At 45.3% G+C, this 17,979-nt stretch overlaps 1 protein-coding gene across 14 annotated transcripts in view; it reads right to left on the bottom strand.

Annotated features, from left to right (window-relative positions):
* The window catches only part of NRXN2 (neurexin 2), a 631,600-nt gene that overhangs the window by 148,191 nt on the left and 465,430 nt on the right, over positions 1 to 17,979 (bottom strand). For all 14 annotated transcript variants that reach the window (XM_075281756.1, XM_075281763.1, XM_075281760.1 and 11 more), the window contains one exon: positions 17,257 to 17,438. In XM_075281756.1, the coding sequence (XP_075137857.1) occupies positions 17,257 to 17,438 (182 nt within the window). The remainder of the gene's footprint in view (positions 1 to 17,256; positions 17,439 to 17,979) is intronic.

Genomic DNA, 17,979 nt, shown 5'->3' with positions numbered 1-17,979 from the left:
TGATATAATTAAAAGAATGTAGAAAAAATTAGGGTCACTTGACCACAAAACATACAGACACACAAAGGATCACAAATGGAAAAGGGTTAAATAACAACCACCCTTTCCATTCAGCATAGATCGACCCTACTAAGATAGAACCCACCAACAATACGTAGACAAGTGGGTTCTATTCCCCCAAGGGACATCAGCCAACAGAGCCTTGAGATAAATAAATATTCAGGGCATTAGGATGATGACTCCCTGACCCTAAGACACCACAACCTGTGCATAGAATATGTGATGGTGTCTTAATAGCTGGACAAAAGTCCTACCTAGCAGAGTCTATGAAACTGCTAAATTCTATCATCTGACACGTTTCTACAACTGATTAACTGTCAGAAAGAGGTATTTAGAATAGGGGAGGATAATCTGGCATTCTAAGGGTTAATTTCTAGAGACCCACTTGTGCAGACCCTCCCGCTCCCCCTTGGCTATGATTAGGGCCGGGTATTTTAGAGAAACAATTTTCACCGGTTAGAAAAAAATGTGCATTCTTCTATTGCTTATATTATATTGCTTAGATGAGCGAGTAGTGAAATATTTGATATTCGATATTCGTTTCGAGTAGCCCCTCAATATTTGACTATTCGACCGAATATTGAATCCCATTATAGTCTATGGGGAAAAAATGCTCATTTCAGGGGAAACCCAAATTCGACTAAGAGAGTCACGAAGTCCACAATGACACCTCAGGAAATTATGCCAACAACTCTGGAATGCAACTGGGATAGCAGAGGAAGCATGCCTGGGGGAATCTAACATGCCCAAGTCCCTGTGTTGCACACCTAATGAACTAACACTGGTGTGGTTGGGGGGGTTTATATTCTTTATTCACCTTATCTGTAATCATAAGGGACATGCATCAATATGGAGAGTAGGACCTCCCTTCTTCTTGCTATCTGAGGTGCACTACAATAAGTGTCCTTACATACTATCTAGTAGTTATACATTAGCATCAAGTTCTCAGTCATTCCTAACATCAGTGACTGTATCAACATATACTGAACAATACAATATGAGAATATAACAACAACATGGCTGCAGCAATTAATCACTGTACCTGTAATCATAAGGGACATGCATCAATATGGAGAGTAGGACCTCCCTTCTTCTTGCTATCTGAGGTGCACTACAATAAGTGTCCCACCAGAAACACACCTCTGAGATACATGGTCCCACTCTAGTGTCAGATTACAGGACCTGTAAACTGCTAGTCTGACACTAGGTAATATCCAAATTTTTGTGTGGTGGATCTTTCTCTATATATATCTCACACCTGTATTACCCCAATATCACAGCCTATCAACTAGACACTTTCCAAACTCAATAGAACCTCTATGAAAGTCGAAAAATACTTGGAAACCTTCTTTCCTCCACAATAGTATGGACAGAAATACAAATTTAAAGCTAAATAAACATTAACAAGCACCCCTTTAAATCATGTTACCCATGACAACCACAGATGGCATAGGCACTGGTAAATCCAACAACCCCCACCCTTAACTGTCTTTGTGTATGTGTATTTGTGTGTGTGTATGTGTGTGTGTGTGTGATGTGGTGAGACCTTCAAAAATTCACTTTTCTGGCCCTTAATGTGAGCCCTTCCAAATTAAGTTAGAGTCCCTTAAGCTAAACTACCAGCAGAGATTGAGGCCCTTCAGGTGACTTCAGCCTTTTACCAGCAGAGTTTTTTGCCCTTTGGGTGAGTTGAGCCTTGCAGCAGCAGAGTGTTAGCCCCTTTAAAATTGATAGCCCCTAAAATGGTGGTTCCAAAACCATCACTCTCATTGTGTGGGATTGATGCAGTGGATTGGACATTGATGTTGATTTTGATTGTGAAATTGATAACATTTTGACATTAAAGGGGTTGGCCACTTTCAGACCAATATTGACAAACAAATATACAATAAAAAGATACACAATTTTCCAATATACTTTCTGTATCAATTCCTTACAGTTTTCTAGATCTCTGCTTGCTGTCATTCATTCTGTTACTTCTAGAAGATAAAACTCTGACCATGGTCATGTGATTTACGGTCCATGGTCATGTGATGAGCACACAGGTGCGGCTCGTTATAGTCACAGCACAATAATCAGACATGTGCCTGGTAATCAGTTGTGCACCTGTGTGCTCATCACATGACCATGGACCGTAAATCACATGACCATGGTCAGAGTTTTATCCTCTAGAAGTAACAGAATGAATGACAGCAAGCAGAGATCTAGAAAACCATGAGGAATTGATACAGAAAGTATATTGGAAAATTGTATATCTTTTTATTGTACATTTGTTTGTCAATATTGGTCTGAAAGTGGCCAACTCCTTTAAGTCCTGGCGGTAACTTTTATTTAGAGGACCACAAAGGTGGGGAATTGGCTGCAACCACTACTAATGGTCCTCTAATATCGGACTCTACCTTACCTCTACAGGGTTCTGATCAGGTGTTAATAGTCCAAACAACATGCTCCAGTACTTTAGTTGTAGATCAGAAACCACTTTGCCTTCCGACACCAGATTTAACCAAGGTTCATCATCATCATCATCATCATCATCCTGCTGAGATGGAGCTACTAAAGGAAACCTTGCCTTCCAAGTCATGTTCTGTAGCTGTGACTGAACACAGAGTCATTTGGAGTAGAGCCTTGCACCAGCAGTGTTTTACTTTTTGGCCCTTGGGGTGAATAGAGTCTTGCACCAGCAGTGTTTTATTTTTTTGGCTCTTGAGGTGAGTAGAGCCTTGCACCAGCAGTGTTTTACTTTTTGGCCCTTGGGGTGAGTAGAGTCTTGCACCAGCAGTGTTTTATTTTTTTGGCCCTTGAGGTGAGTAGAGCCTTGCACCAGCAGTGTTTTATTTTTTGGCCCTTGGGGTGAGTAGGGCCTTGCACCAGCAGTGTTTTTGGCCCTTTTGGTGAGTTGAGCCTTTAAGAAGCAGAATTTTAGTTTTTGGCCTTTGGGGTGAGCCCTAAAACATTAATTTTCAGGCCCTTGGGGTGAGCCCTAAAAAATTATTTTTCAGGCCCTTGGGGTGAGCCCTAAAACATTAATGTTTTTTTTTTTTTAAACTATTTGTTAACGGTGAAGGTGGTGGTGTTGTAGGAGGAGGATGAGGAACTTGTGTGCTGGCACAGACACATGAAACTGTGTCTCGTCAGTACTGTGGATAGGACATGCTGGTTGCGGGTCCATAATATCTGCTATCCACCCTAGCATAGGTTCCTGGTGCTCAGGTTTCATCAGCGGGGTACCCTGCACCCTGCTTGATGTTGTGGCAATGCTGGCTGCCCCTCTCCAGTAGATAATTGGATCTGCAGTTTAGCTACTGTGGCCTGGATCCCCAGCTGGATTTCCTCGTCCACGTCACCGTCCTCGTCCCCTTGTGCTAATGACGAGGGGCACTGCTGGCAGCCCCTCTCCAGTACCTGGACTGTGGACTGGATCCCTAGCTGAATTTCCACGTCCCCGTCCCTTGATGTTACCCTGACACATCTTTGGCAGGTTCAGTGTATGTGTAAACTGTTCCTGCAGTGTAGCTCTGAAAAGAGCTGTTGATTGTAATTTTTCCTGCCTAGCAGTGTCTAAACTCTATCTCACCCTCAATACAATGTCTCTCCCTATCTCACCAAAATGCATCTCACACGAATATGGCTGACACTATTCTTATAAATCTGAGGTCATTAGATTTAGCCAGCCAATGACTTTTTCCTATTTTTTTTTTTTTTATGCCTACGCTTTCCTGCTTCCTGTGCCACCTTCCTTGCACAGTTATTGGTGCAAAAAAGCGCCAGGGAAGGTGGGAGGGGGATATGAATTTTTACTGCGTTTACCGTGTGGTATTCAATTGGAATCGAATATCTCGAATACCTTAATATTCGATCGAATACCTACTTGATCGAACGGTATTCGCTCATCTCTACTTATTATTATTATTATTATTATTATTGTCTTATAGCATAGAAGATCCCTGATCGCAGTATCATAAAACATTAGTGACTGGACACTGGATGGAGCCATTTTTTGTGAAACAATTCTACGGTTTGATTTCAACTATTATAAGGTAGGTATTTTATGTTCCTAGACATCGCTGTATAAGCATATAACCATTCTCAGGATCCCTTTGCTACATGTTTATCTCTTTTAATTACACTTCCGCACAATGCAAGTTTTTAGTTGATGGATGGATATGAAACACTCAGAGCATTCATGCACTTAAGCCAAATTTAACAAGGGATGATCTTTTTTTTGCCAGTGGCAATGTAAATTTTTACATCCCCACAAATAGTGACATCTTGGCACACACACCCTTACTTGCTCCAAGGCAAAAATGCTAAAATTTAGTGTTTTCTTCAAGGCAGATTACTTTTATATTGCCAGAAAATATACAAATTATCAAAGTATTTTTTCATTGCTAATACTGGAAGCTAATTTGCTATATAATTTGCTAGATGGAAAAATTCACATTAATTTTCATTTATTATGAAAATCATGAAAGATAGTTAAAATTCATTTGTACTGTGATTCATACCCAAATCCCAACTGCTTATTACATATCACTGTATTTCAAGTTAATAAGGCAATTATTGCAACATTTACATAAACACTTAGGGGGTGATTCATTAAGGGGTGAAGTAATGAGTATGATTAAATTCTGCACTTGAACTATACACAGCCTCAATCTCTCCCACGATATAGGGCACAAATACATGAATTCTAAAATAAAGATAAATCTCCACGTATAGTGCCACTAAACAGTATGATAAACTGCTTCCCCAGACCTTCTGACCTTTAATAATATAGGTAGTTTGACTGACACTACATAAGTAGTCACTCCCATTACCAACTATTCTATTATAATCACAACCATAATCATGACGGTCAGACATGAAATTCTGTCTGGACATCCCCTTCCATTTAATCAAAGCCTCTTCAATCATGTGTTAGTACAAGGACTTTGACTTTGCTGTAATTGTACTTTCTTTACCAGAGGTGTTCTGGTCAGAGACATCTATCACCTATACACCAAATAGGTTATAAACGCCAGATCAATGGGGCTTTACCAATGGGACTGCCACCACAATGTGGGCCTCATTCCCCCAGCCCCAAGGCTTGGATCCTTCATTCTGATGATCAATTGGGTCCCAGTTCCCGGGGTTGGATGCCTACCAAACCAGTAGTAATCACTTATCCAGTCGATAAAAGGCAAAATGCTTTGAGTTTGAATACCCTTTTAAAGAAACACTTCAGGCTTGAGCCCAATGTGGCGTAAAAATCCTTGGTTTGGCCACAGTGGAAACGCTGCAGCAAAAAATGCAATGTTTTACAAAGTTGAGGGATCCACACATTGCAGAAAAATACCCGTATTTGGAAATCACTGGCAGTTTCCATATAAGCTTAATTGAAGCAGGAAAACTCTGCGGACTTCCTGTGAAAAGTGCTGTGGGAAATAACACAACGTGACTCCACCTGACCCATCTATCATAGTAAATGGAACCCCACTTCCCCCTGTCCCACAGGCCTGATGCCTTGGGGTTACCCTGGACTCTGACCTATCCTTCAAGTCACACGTTCAAACCCTCAACACCTCTTGCCGCCTCCAGCTCAAGAACATCCATCGAATCCACTCCTTCCTCACCCCTGAAACTACCAAGATGCTCGTCCATGCCCTCATAATCTCCCGCTTAGACTACTGCAACACGCTCTTCCATGGACTCCCAGCAAACACCCTCGCCCCCCTCCAGTCCACCTTAAACTGCGCTGCCCGCTTATTTCACCTCACCCCCCAATTTTCATCGGCTGCTCCCCTCTGCCAGTCCCTCCACCGGCTACCCATAGCCCATCGAATTGAGTTCAAGCTATTAATGTTAACATTCAAAGTGATCCACAACCTGGCCGCTCCATATATCTCCCGCTACCTGCCCACACGTAACCTCAGATCCTCCAACGACCTCCTACTCCACTCTTCTCTCATCCACTCCTCACACAACCGCCTCCAAGATTTCTCCCGTGCATCCCCCATACTCTGGAACTCCCTACCAAGACACATAAGACTGATCCCTACAATCACAGGATTCAAGAAGGCCCTGAAGACTCACCTATTCAGGAAGGCCTACAACCTCCAATAACACTATCACCGCACCGCCATCTGAACTGTCTCCCCCCCTTTCCTTCTGTCTCTACCCCTTCCCCTATAGATTGAAAGCCCTCGCGGGCAGGGCCCTCTACCCCACCGTGCCAGTCGATCACTGTTAGTATTATATCTACCTGTATATTCTGTGTATTGTATGTAACCCCCAAATGTAAAGCACCATGGAATTAATGGTGCTATATAAATAAATAAATAAATAAATAATAATAATAATAGTAATAATAATAATAATAACAACTAGAGATGAGCGAACACTAAAATGTTCGAGGTTCGAAATTCGATTCGAACAGCCGCTCAATGTTCGTGTGTTCGAACGGGTTTCGAACCCCATTATAGTCTATGGGGAACAGATACTCGTTAAGGGGGAAACCCAAATCCGTGTCTGGAGGGTCACCAAGTCCACTATGACACCCCAGGAAATGATGCCAACACCTCTGGAATGACACTGGGACAGCAGGGGAAGCATGTCTGGGGGCATCTAACACACCAAAGACCCTCTATTACCCCAACATCACAGCCTAACAACTACACACTTTACACACTCAATACCACCTCTCTGACAGTAGGAAAACACCTTGAAACATGTGTATTTGGCACTTGCAGTGAGGAGAGCTTGTCACCAGCAGTGAATTTGGCCCTTGTAGTAAGTTGAGGTTGGCACCAACATTTGTTTTGAAAATCAGGGTGGATTGAGCCTCTAACCAGCAGAGTTTGGGCAAATTCATGGTGGAGGGAGCCTCTAAACACCCCAGTTTGGGCAAATTCATGGTGGAGGGAGCCTCTAAAAACCCCAGTTTGGACCAATTCATGGTGGAGGGAGCCTCTAACCAGCCCAGTGTGGGCAAATTCATGGTGGAGGGAGCCTCTAAAAAACCCAGTTTGGACCAATTCATGGTGGAGGGAGCCTCTAACCAGCCCAGTTTGGGCAAATTCATGGTGGAGGGAGCCTCTAAAAAACCCAGTTTGGACCAATTCATGGTGGAGGGAGCCTCTAACCAGCCCAGTTTGGACCAATTAATGGTGGAGGGAGCCTCTAAAAAACCCAGTTTGGACCAATTCATGGTGGAGGGAGCCTCTAACCAGCCCAGTTTGGGCAAATTCATGGTGGAGGGAGCCTCTAAACAGCCCAGTTTGGGCAAATTCATGGTGGAGGGAGCCTCTAAACAGCCCAGTTTGGGCAAATTCATGGTGGAGGGAGCCTCTAACCAGCCCAGTTTGGACCAATTAATGGTGGAGGGAGCCTCTAACCAGCCCAGTTTGGGCAAATTCATGGTGGAGGGAGCCTCTAAACAGCCCAGTTTGGACCAATTCATGGTGGAGGGAGCCTCTAAAAAACCCAGTTTGGACCAATTCATGGTGGAGGGAGCCTCTAAACAGCCCAGTTTGGGCAAATTCATGGTGGAGGGAGCCTCTAACCAGCCCAGTTTGGACCAATTCATGGTGGAGGGAGCCTCTAACCAGCCCAGTTTGGGCAAATTCATGGTGGAGGGAGCCTCTAAACAGCCCAGTTTGGACCAATTCATGGTGGAGGGAGCCTCTAAACAGCCCAGTTTGGGCAAATTCATGGTGGAGGGAGCCTCTAACCAGCCCAGTTTGGACCAATTCATGGTGGAGGGAGCCTCTAAACAGCCAAGTTTTGGGAAATTCATGGTGGAGGGAGCCTCTAACCAGCCCAGTTTGGACCAATTCATGGTGGAGGGAGCCTCTAAACAGCCCAGTTTGGGCAAATTCATGGTGGAGGGAGCCTCTAAAAAACCCAGTTTGGACCAATTCATGGTGGAGGGAGCCTCTAACCAGCCCAGTTTGGACCAATTAATGGTGGAGGGAGCCTCTAAACAGCCAAGTTTGGACCAATTCATGGTGGAGGGAGCCTCTAAAAACCCCAGTTTGGACCAATTCATGGTGGAGGGAGCCTCTAAAAAACCCAGTTTGGACCGATTCATGGTGGAGGGAGCCTCTAACCAGCCCAGTTTGGACCAATTAATGGTGGAGGGAGCCTCTAAACAGCCAAGTTTGGACCAATTCATGGTGGAGGGAGCCTCTAAAAACCCCAGTTTGGACCAATTCATGGTGGAGGGAGCCTCTAACCAGCCCAGTTTGGGCAAATTCATGGTGGAGGGAGCCTCTAAACAGCCCAGTTTGGGCACATTCATGGTGGAGGGAGCCTCTAACCAGCCCAGTTTGGACCAATTAATGGTGGAGGGAGCCGCTAAACAGCCCAGTTTGGACCAATTCATGGTGGAGGGAGCCTCTAAAACCCCAGTTTGGACCAATTCATGGTGGAGGGAGCCTCTAAAAAACCCAGTTTGGACCAATTCATGGTGGAGGGAGCCTCTAACCAGCCCAGTTTGGACCAATTAATGGTGGAGGGAGCCTCTAAACAGCCAAGTTTGGACCAATTCATGGTGGAGGGAGCCTCTAAAAACCCCAGTTTGGACCAATTCATGGTGGAGGGAGCCTCTAACCAGCCCAGTTTGGGCAAATTCATGGTGGAGGGAGCCTCTAAACAGCCCAGTTTGGGCAAATTCATGGTGGAGGGAGCCTCTAACCAGCCCAGTTTGGACCAATTAATGGTGGAGGGAGCCGCTAACCAGCCCAGTTTGGACCAATTAATGGTGGAGGGAGCCTCTAAACAGCCAAGTTTGGACCAATTAATGGTGGAGGGAGCCGCTAAACAGCCCAGTTTGGACCAATTCATGGTGGAGGGAGCCTCTAAAAACCCCAGTTTGGACCAATTCATGGTGGAGGGAGCCTCTAAAAAACCCAGTTTGGACCAATTCATGGTGGAGGGAGCCTCTAACCAGCCCAGTTTGGACCAATTAATGGTGGAGGGAGCCTCTAAACAGCCAAGTTTGGACCAATTAATGGTGGAGGGAGCCGCTAAACAGCCCAGTTTGGACCAATTCATGGTGGAGGGAGCCTCTAACCAGCCCAGTTTGGACCAATTAATGGTGGAGGGAGCCTCTAAACAGCCATGTTTGGACCAATTAATGGTGGAGGGAGCCGCTAAACAGCCCAGTTTGGACCAATTCATGGTGGAGGGAGCCTCTAAAAACCCCAGTTTGGACCAATTCACGGTGGAGGGAGCCTCTAAACAGCCCAGTTTGGGCAAATTCATGGTGGAGGGAGCCTCTAACCAGCAGAGTTGGTGGAAATCAGGGTGGAGGGAGCCTCTAACCAGCAGAGTTGGGGGAAATCAGGGTGGAGGGAGCCTAGTATTAGCAGAATTGTGCAATGCTTATGGTGGATGAGTATGAGGATGCGGAGGAATTGGAGAGGTTGAGTACAGACATGGAGTTTCATGTTGGGGTGCTTTACACAGGTGGGCACAAAAATGACGGCTCTACCCAGTGGTGGTTCATTTTTATCAAAGTGAGCCGGTCGGCACTCTCAGCTGACAGACGGGTGCGCTTGTCAGTGATGATGCCACCGGCTGCACTGAACACCCTCTCAGATAGGACGCTGGCGGCAGGACAGGACAGCACCTCCAAGGCATATAGGGCAAGTTCAAGCCACAGGTCCAACTTCGACACCCAATACGTGTAGGGCGCAGAGGGGTCGGAGAGGACAGGGCTGTGGTCGGAAAGGTATTCCCGCAACATGCGCCTATACTTCTCACGCCTGGTGACACTAGGACCCTCCGTGGCGGCACTTTGGCGAGGGGGTGCCATCAAGGTGTCCCAGACCTTAGACAGTGTGCCCCTCGTTTGTGTGGACCGGTGAGAACTTGGTTGCCTACTGGAGGAACTGCCCTCCCTGCCGCCAACGTCACATGCAGGAAACATCTCCATCATATTCTGCACCAATTGCCTGTGGCAAGCATTGATGCGATTGGCCCTCCCCTCTACCGGAATAAAAGACGAGATGTTGTTTTTATACCGGGGGTCAAGGATAGCAAAGATCCAGTACTGGTTGTCCTCCATGATTTTGACAATACGCTTGTCGGTTGTAAAGCACCCCAACATGAACTCAGCCATGTCTGCCACAGTGTTAGTTGGCATGACTCCTCTGGCCCCACCGGAAAGTTCAATCTCCATTTCCTCCTCATCCTCCATGTCTACCCATCCGCGCTGCAACAATGGGACGATTCGAAGTTGCCCGGAAGCCTCCTGTATCACCATCACATCATCGGACAACTCTTCTTCCTCCTCCTCCTCCTCCTCCTCCTCCTCCATTAAACGCAGTGAAGCGGACAGATGTGTGGACCTACTCTCCAGCTGTGACGGATCGGATGCTATCCCTAACTCCTCTGTGTGATCTGAGTTATCCCTGATGTCAATCAGGGATTCTCTCAGAACACACAAGAGCGGGATTGTAAGGCTCACCATCGCATCCTCAGAGCTCACCCTCCTTGTGGACTCCTCAAAGACCCGTAGGATGTCACAAAGGTCTCTCATCCATGGCCACTCATGGATGTGAAACTGAGGCAGCTGACTTTGTGGCACCCTAGGGTTTTGTAGCTGGTATTCCATCAAAGGTCTCTGCTGCTCAACCACTCTATTCAACATCTGAAACGTTGAGTTCCAGCGTGTGGGGACGTCGCACAAAAGCCGGTGTTGTGGCACATGCAGGCGTTGCTGGAGAGATTTTAAGCTAGCAGCGGCTACTGTCGACTTGCGAAAGTGGGCGCACATGCGCCGCACTTTCACCAGTAGCTCTGGAACATTGGGGTAGCTCTTTAGGAAACGTTGCACCACTAGGTTGAAGACGTGGGCCAGGCATGGAACATGTTGGAGTCCGGCAAGCTCCAGAGCTGCTACCAGGTTCCGGCCGTTATCACAAACGACCATGCCTGGGCCCAGGTGCAGCGGCTCAAACCATATTGCCGTCTCATCGAGGAGGGCATCCCTCACCTCGGAGGCAGTGTGCTGTCTGTCCCCCAAGCTGATCAGCTTCAGCACAGCCTGCTGACGTCTACCAACGCCAGTGCTGCAACGTTTCCAACTCGTAGCTGGGGTCAATCTAACAGCGGAGGAGGAGGCGGTGGCGGAGGAGGAGGCGGTGGCGGAGGAGGAGGCGGTAGAGGAGGAGGAGGAGGGGGGTATTCTTCTCGTGTCCCTGCCAGGAATGTTAGGCGGGGAGACGAGGTACACCGGGCCAGTTTGGGAAGCAGTCCCAGCCTCAACTACATTCACCCAGTGTGCCGTCAGTGAAATGTAGCGTCCCTGTCCGCATGCACTTGTCCACGCGTCGGTGGTCAAGTGGACCTGTGTGCAAAGCGCCGAACTAAGGGCCCGCCTCATGTTGAGTGACACGTGCTGGTGCAAGGCGGGGACGGCACACCGGGAGAAGTAGTGACGGCTAGGGACGGCATAGCGAGGTGCCGCAGTTGCCATCAGGTCCAGGAAGGCGGGAGTTTCAACAAGCCGGAACGCCAACATCTCCTGGGCCAGCAGTTTAGCGATGTTGGCGTTCAAGGCTTGCGCGTGTGGGTGGTTAGCAGTGTATTTCTGCCGCCGCTCCAATGTCTGAGAGATGGTGGGTTGTTGTAAAGAAACGCCTGATGGTGCCTTTGATGGTGCAGGAGAAGGAGATAAGACAGGACCAGGGGAGGATGAGGTAGAAGTCAACAAAGTGGCGGAGGCAGATGAAGTGGTGTCCTGGCTCGTCCTCTGGAGTGCATCGCCAGCACAGTCAGCAGTGGCAGTGGCAGAGGCAGAGGCAGTGGCAGAGGCAGTGGCAGTGGCGTGAACGGCAGGCGGCCTTTGTCCTGCCGTTGCTGCCTGCCACTGATTCCAGTGCTTGGATTCCAAATGACGGCGCATTGAAGTGGTGGACAGGTTGCTCTTCTCAGAGCCCCTAATCAATTTCGAGAGGCAAATTGTGCAGACAACACTATATCTGTCCTCGGCGCATTCCTTGAAAAAACTCCACACCTTCGAGAAACGTGCCCTCGAGGTGGGAGTTTTTCGGGGCTGGGTACGAACTGGAACATCTTGGGAGATTCCGGGTGTGGCCTGGCTTCGCCTAAGCTGCTGACCTCTGCCTCTGCCTCTAGCTACCCTTTTTGGTGCTGCACCTGCCTCAACATCCACACTACTTTCCCCGCTTGACATCCCCCCTGTCCAGGTCGGGTCAGTGTCCTCATCATCCACCACTTCCTCTTCCAACTCCTGTCTCATCTCCTCCTCCCGCACAATGCGCCGGTCAACTGGATGCCCTGACGGCAACTGCGTCACATCATCGTCGATGAGGGTGGGTTGCTGGTCATCCACCACCAAATCGAACGGAGATGGAGGAGACTCTAGTGTTTGAGCATCTGGACACAGATGCTCCTCTGTTAGGTTCGTGGAATCGTGACGTGGAGAGGCAGGTTGAGGGACAATGAAAGGAGCGGAGAACAGCTCTGGGGAGCAGGGACAGTTTGGGTTATTGTTCTGTAAAGCTTCGGAATTTTGGGAGGAAGGAAGACAAGACTGTTGGGTAATAGGAGGAGAGGAGGCAGAGTCTGACTGGCTGCTGGACAATGTGCTGTAAGCGTTCTCTGACAGCCATTGCAAGACCTGTTCCTGGTTCTCGGGCCTACTAAGGTTTGTACCCTGCAGTTTAGTTAATGTGGCAAGCAACCCTGGCACTGTGGAGTGGCGCAATGCTTGCTGCCCCACAGGAGTAGGCACGGGACGCCCTGTGGCTTCACTGCTACCTTGCTCCCCAGAACCATTCCCCCGACCTCGCCCACGGCCTCGTCCACGTCCCTTTCCGGGAGCCTTGCGCATTTTGAATTCCTAGTTAGAAATTGGCACTGTATACCAGTAGTAAAAATTGTGGGTGCACGTAACCCCAATATATTCTTTGAATTCCCAGTCAGACACTGGCACTATATGGCAGTAGCAAGAAATGAGGGTATTTGTATTCCCAATATATTCTTTGAATTCCCAGTCAGACAATGGCACTGTATACCAGTAGTAAAAATTGTGGGTGCACGTAACCCCAATATATTCTTTGAATTACCAGTCAGAAACTGGCACTATATGGCAGTAGAAAGAAATGAGGGTATTTGTATTCCCAATATATTCTTTGAATTCCCAGTCAGACAATGGCACTGTATACCAGTAGTAAAAATTGTGGGTGCACGTAACCCCAATATATTCTTTGAATTCCCAGTCAGACACTGGCACTATATGGCAGTAGCAAGAAATGAGGGTATTTGTATTCCCAATATATTCTTTGAATTCCCAGTCAGACAATGGCACTGTATACCAGTAGTAAAAATTGTGGGTGCACGTAACCACAATATATTCTTTGAATTACCAGTCAGAAACTGGCACTATATGGCAGTAGCAAGAAATGAGGGTATTTGTATTCCCAATATATTCTTTGAATTCCCAGTCAGACAATGGCACTGTATACCAGTAGTAAAAATTGTGGGTGCACGTAATCCCAATATATTCTTTGAATTCCCAGTCAGACACTGGCACTATATGGCAGTAGCAAGAAATGAGGGTATTTGTATTCCCAATATATTCTTTGAATTCCCAGTCAGACAATGGCACTGTATACCAGTAGTAAAAATTGTGGGTGCACGTAACCCCAATATATTCTTTGAATTACCAGTCAGAAACTGGCACTATATGGCAGTAGCAAGAAATGAGGGTATTTATAACCCCAATATATTCTTTGAATTCCCAGTCAGACAATGGCACTGTATACCAGTAGTAAAAATTGTGGGTGCACGTAACCCCAATATATTCTTTGAATTCCCAGTCAGAAACTGGCACTATATGGCAGTAGCAAGAAATGAGGGTATTTGTATTCCCAATATATTCTTTGAATTCCCAGTCAGACAATGGCACTGTATACCAGTAGTAAAAATTGTGGGTGCACGTAACCACAATATATTCTTTGAATTCCCAGTCAGACACTGGCACTATATGGCAGTAGCAAGAAATGAGGGTATTTGTATTCCCAATATATTCTTTGAATTCCCAGTCAGACAATGGCACTGTATACCAGTAGTAAAAATTGTGGGTGCACGTAACCCCAATATATTCTTTGAATTACCAGTCAGAAACTGGCACTATATGGCAGTAGCAAGAAATGAGGGTATTTGTATTCCCAATATATTCTTTGAATTCCCAGTCAGACAATGGCACTGTATACCAGTAGTAAAAATTGTGGGTGCACGTAACCACAATATATTCTTTGAATTACCAGTCAGAAACTGGCACTATATGGCAGTAGCAAGAAATGAGGGTATTTATAACCCCAATATATTCTTTGAATTCCCAGTCAGACAATGGCACTGTATACCAGTAGTAAAAATTGTGGGTGCACGTAACCCCAATATATTCTTTGAATTACCAGTCAGAAACTGGCACTATATGGCAGTAGCAAGAAATGAGGGTATTTATAACCCCAATATATTCTTTAAATTCCCAGTCAGACAATGGCACTGTATACCAGTAGTAAAAATTATGGGTGCACGTAACCCCAATATATTCTTTGAATTACCAGTCAGAAACTGGCACTATATGGCAGTAGCAAGAAATGAGGGTATTTGTATTCCCAATATATTCTTTGAATTCCCAGTCAGACAATGGCACTGTATACCAGTAGTAAAAATTGTGGGTGCACGTAACCCCAATATATTCTTTGAATTACCAGTCAGAAACTGGCACTATATGGCAGTAGCAAGAAATGAGGGTATTTGTATTCCCAATATATTCTTTGAATTCCCAGTCAGACAATGGCACTGTATACCAGTAGTAAAAATTGTGGGTGCACGTAACCCCAATATATTCTTTGAATTACCAGTCAGAAACTGGCACTATATGGCAGTAGCAAGAAATGAGGGTATTTGTATTCCCAATATATTCTTTGAATTCCCAGTCAGACAATGGCACTGTATACCAGTAGTAAAAATTGTGGGTGCACGTAACCACAATATATTCTTTGAATTACCAGTCAGAAACTGGCACTATATGGCAGTAGCAAGAAATGAGGGTATTTGTATTCCCAATATATTCTTTGAATTCCCAGTCAGACAATGGCACTGTATACCAGTAGTAAAAATTGTGGGTGCACGTAACCCCAATATATTCTTTGAATTACCAGTCAGAAACTGGCACTATATGGCAGTAGCAAGAAATGAGGGTATTTATAACCCCAATATATTCTTTGAATTCCCAGTCAGACAATGGCACTGTATACCAGTAGTAAAAATTGTGGGTGCACGTAACCCCAATATATTCTTTGAATTACCAGTCAGAAACTGGCACTATATGGCAGTAGCAAGAAATGAGGGTATTTATAACCCCAATATATTCTTTGAATTCCCAGTCAGACAATGGCACTGTATACCAGTAGTAAAAATTGTGGGTGCACGTAACCCCAATATATTCTTTGAATTACCAGTCAGAAACTGGCACTATATGGCAGTAGCAAGAAATGAGGGTATTTGTATTTCCAATATATTCTTTGAATTCCCAGTCAGACAATGGCACTGTATACCAGTAGTAAAAATTGTGGGTGCACGTAACCACAATATATTCTGTGAATTACCAGTCAGAAACTGGCACTATATGGCAGTAGCAAGAAATGAGGGTATTTGTATTCCCAATATATTCTTTGAATTCCCAGTCAGACAATGGCACTGTATACCAGTAGTAAAAATTGTGGGTGCACGTAACCCCAATATATTCTTTGAATTACCAGTCAGAAACTGGCACTATATGGCAGTAGCAAGAAATGAGGGTATTTATAACCCCAATATATTCTTTGAATTCCCAGTCAGACAATGGCACTGTATACCAGTAGTAAAAATTGTGGGTGTATATAGCCCCAATTCTATTGCTAGGGGACTTGCAGGGTATTTCTGGGGTGAAGGTGGGGGGGCACACCGTTGGAACGGGTATCGGGGTATATATCGGGTATACGGGAATACACTGACAGTGTATTCCATTCAGGATCCTGGGAAAGCTGGGTTGCGGCGATTGAGCCCGTCAGTGCCACGTTACACTGACAAGCTTCTCACTGGAATTTAGCTCTTATAAGAGCTGTTGGTTGTCTTCTCCTTCCTATCCTAGCCTGTCCCTGCCTACCCAGAATCTAAGCCCTAGCTAGCTGGACGGAAACCTCCGTCCTCGGTGAATTGCAAGCTCAGAATGACGCGAACCTGGGCGGCGCTGTTCTTTTAAATTAGAGGTCACATGTTTTCGGCAGCCAATGGGTTTTGCCTACTTTTCTCAACGTCACCGGTGTCGTAGTTCCTGTCCCACCTACCCTGCGCTGTTATTGGAGCAAAAAAGGCGCCAGGGAAGGTGGGAGGGGAATCGAGTAATGGCGCACTTTACCACGCGGTGTTCGATTCGATTCGAACATGCCGAACAGCCTAATATCCGATCGAACATGAGTTCGATAGAACACTGTTCGCTCATCTCTAATAACAACGTGTTTCCACTGCAGTTTTGTTTTTGTTTTTTGCAGCGATTTTGGCTGCAGCCCTTCATGTAGGGCCTTAGCCTGAAAGAACTTTTGCTAGAACTGTGTAGAAAACTGGTTATTCCCATGTAAAAAGTTTACATTTAGAAAATCTTATTTGCATATGTTTATGCTAATGAAAACAGAAAGATTAGACTTAAGAGCAGAAAAATCCTATCTCTTCTAACTGCCTTTCACTACATTTTCCTATCACTATCTCCTATATCAGTAAATCACAGTCCATAACCTAAGCTCCCCTAAACCCTAAGCAGCTACCTAAGCTTCAGGTAGGAATAAGTTGGGTAGAAAGCTTTAGACTGGAGCTTTTTTTTGTTGCAGATTTTGCTGAGTTTTTCGGAGCCGAAACTAAGAATGACTACAAAAGGAATGGGAAATATATAGGAAGTTCTTATACTTCTTCCTTCTGCTTAATCCACTCCTAGCTTTGGTTCAAAAAACAGCAAGAAAATCTGCAACAAAAAAAGCTGCGTGTGGCTTTAGCCTTAAGCTGAGAGGCTGAAGGGATGTCAGCTGTTTTATCTATATAAATGTTTTTATGGATTCCATATAATATTAGCACATTAAAGTTATGGCGCAATTTGATACACAATAAAAGTATTATTAATATAAAAAAGTATGTAAATGTTCTTACTATGTGAAGCTGCAAATAGTCTCCCAAACCAGAAGCACTGTCCACCCGAAGTAACACTGCATCCTTTTGCTGCGTGGTGAAGCCAACTGCAAGCCGATCAGCTCTTGTACTTGGCCGATCATTTGGAGGCCAGGTGTATGTTATGAGCGCTCCCCCTTTTCCAAATATATATGTGGTACCAGCTGAAAGAGAAGAGGTTAGAAGCTGAGAGTCCATCCATTACTGAGCTAATAGAAAACAAACATTTGCATTCATTAACAATATGTTTAGTAAAGAGTACAATGCGCAATTCCAAAGCAATAAATTAATAAAACAAAAAACGTAAATGGTTTCACAATGTTCTGCAATTACACATGTAATATCCAAAATTCACTTAGTTAGCAACCAGAATGATAAGTCTCTCTAAGCACAATCTACATGAACCTGGAGATAGCGTTGACTGCAAGACATTAAACATTTGTAACCACTAGCAAAGTAAAAGTCCAAAAAATACTTAATATAAATTAACCCACAAATCCTTGTTCCAAGTCTTCCTTGCCATACTGTGCAAATGTAAGCAGAGCGTATCTCTGGCATGAGTTATAATAAAAATCTATGCCTGTTCCTAAGCAATGTACATTTCCATACTGGTGCTGGGACGTGCAGGATCCATTATTCTAGAGAGATAGATGCATGGGAGAATTCATACAGGTCTCACATTTCCCATTATAATAGTAAAGTTAG

Source organism: Leptodactylus fuscus, chromosome 7, assembly GCF_031893055.1.
Source record: "Leptodactylus fuscus isolate aLepFus1 chromosome 7, aLepFus1.hap2, whole genome shotgun sequence".
NCBI classification, from domain to species: Eukaryota; Metazoa; Chordata; class Amphibia; order Anura; family Leptodactylidae; genus Leptodactylus; species Leptodactylus fuscus.
The sequence above is the reverse complement of the archived record's forward strand: the minus strand, read 5'-3'. Positions and strand labels throughout refer to the sequence as shown.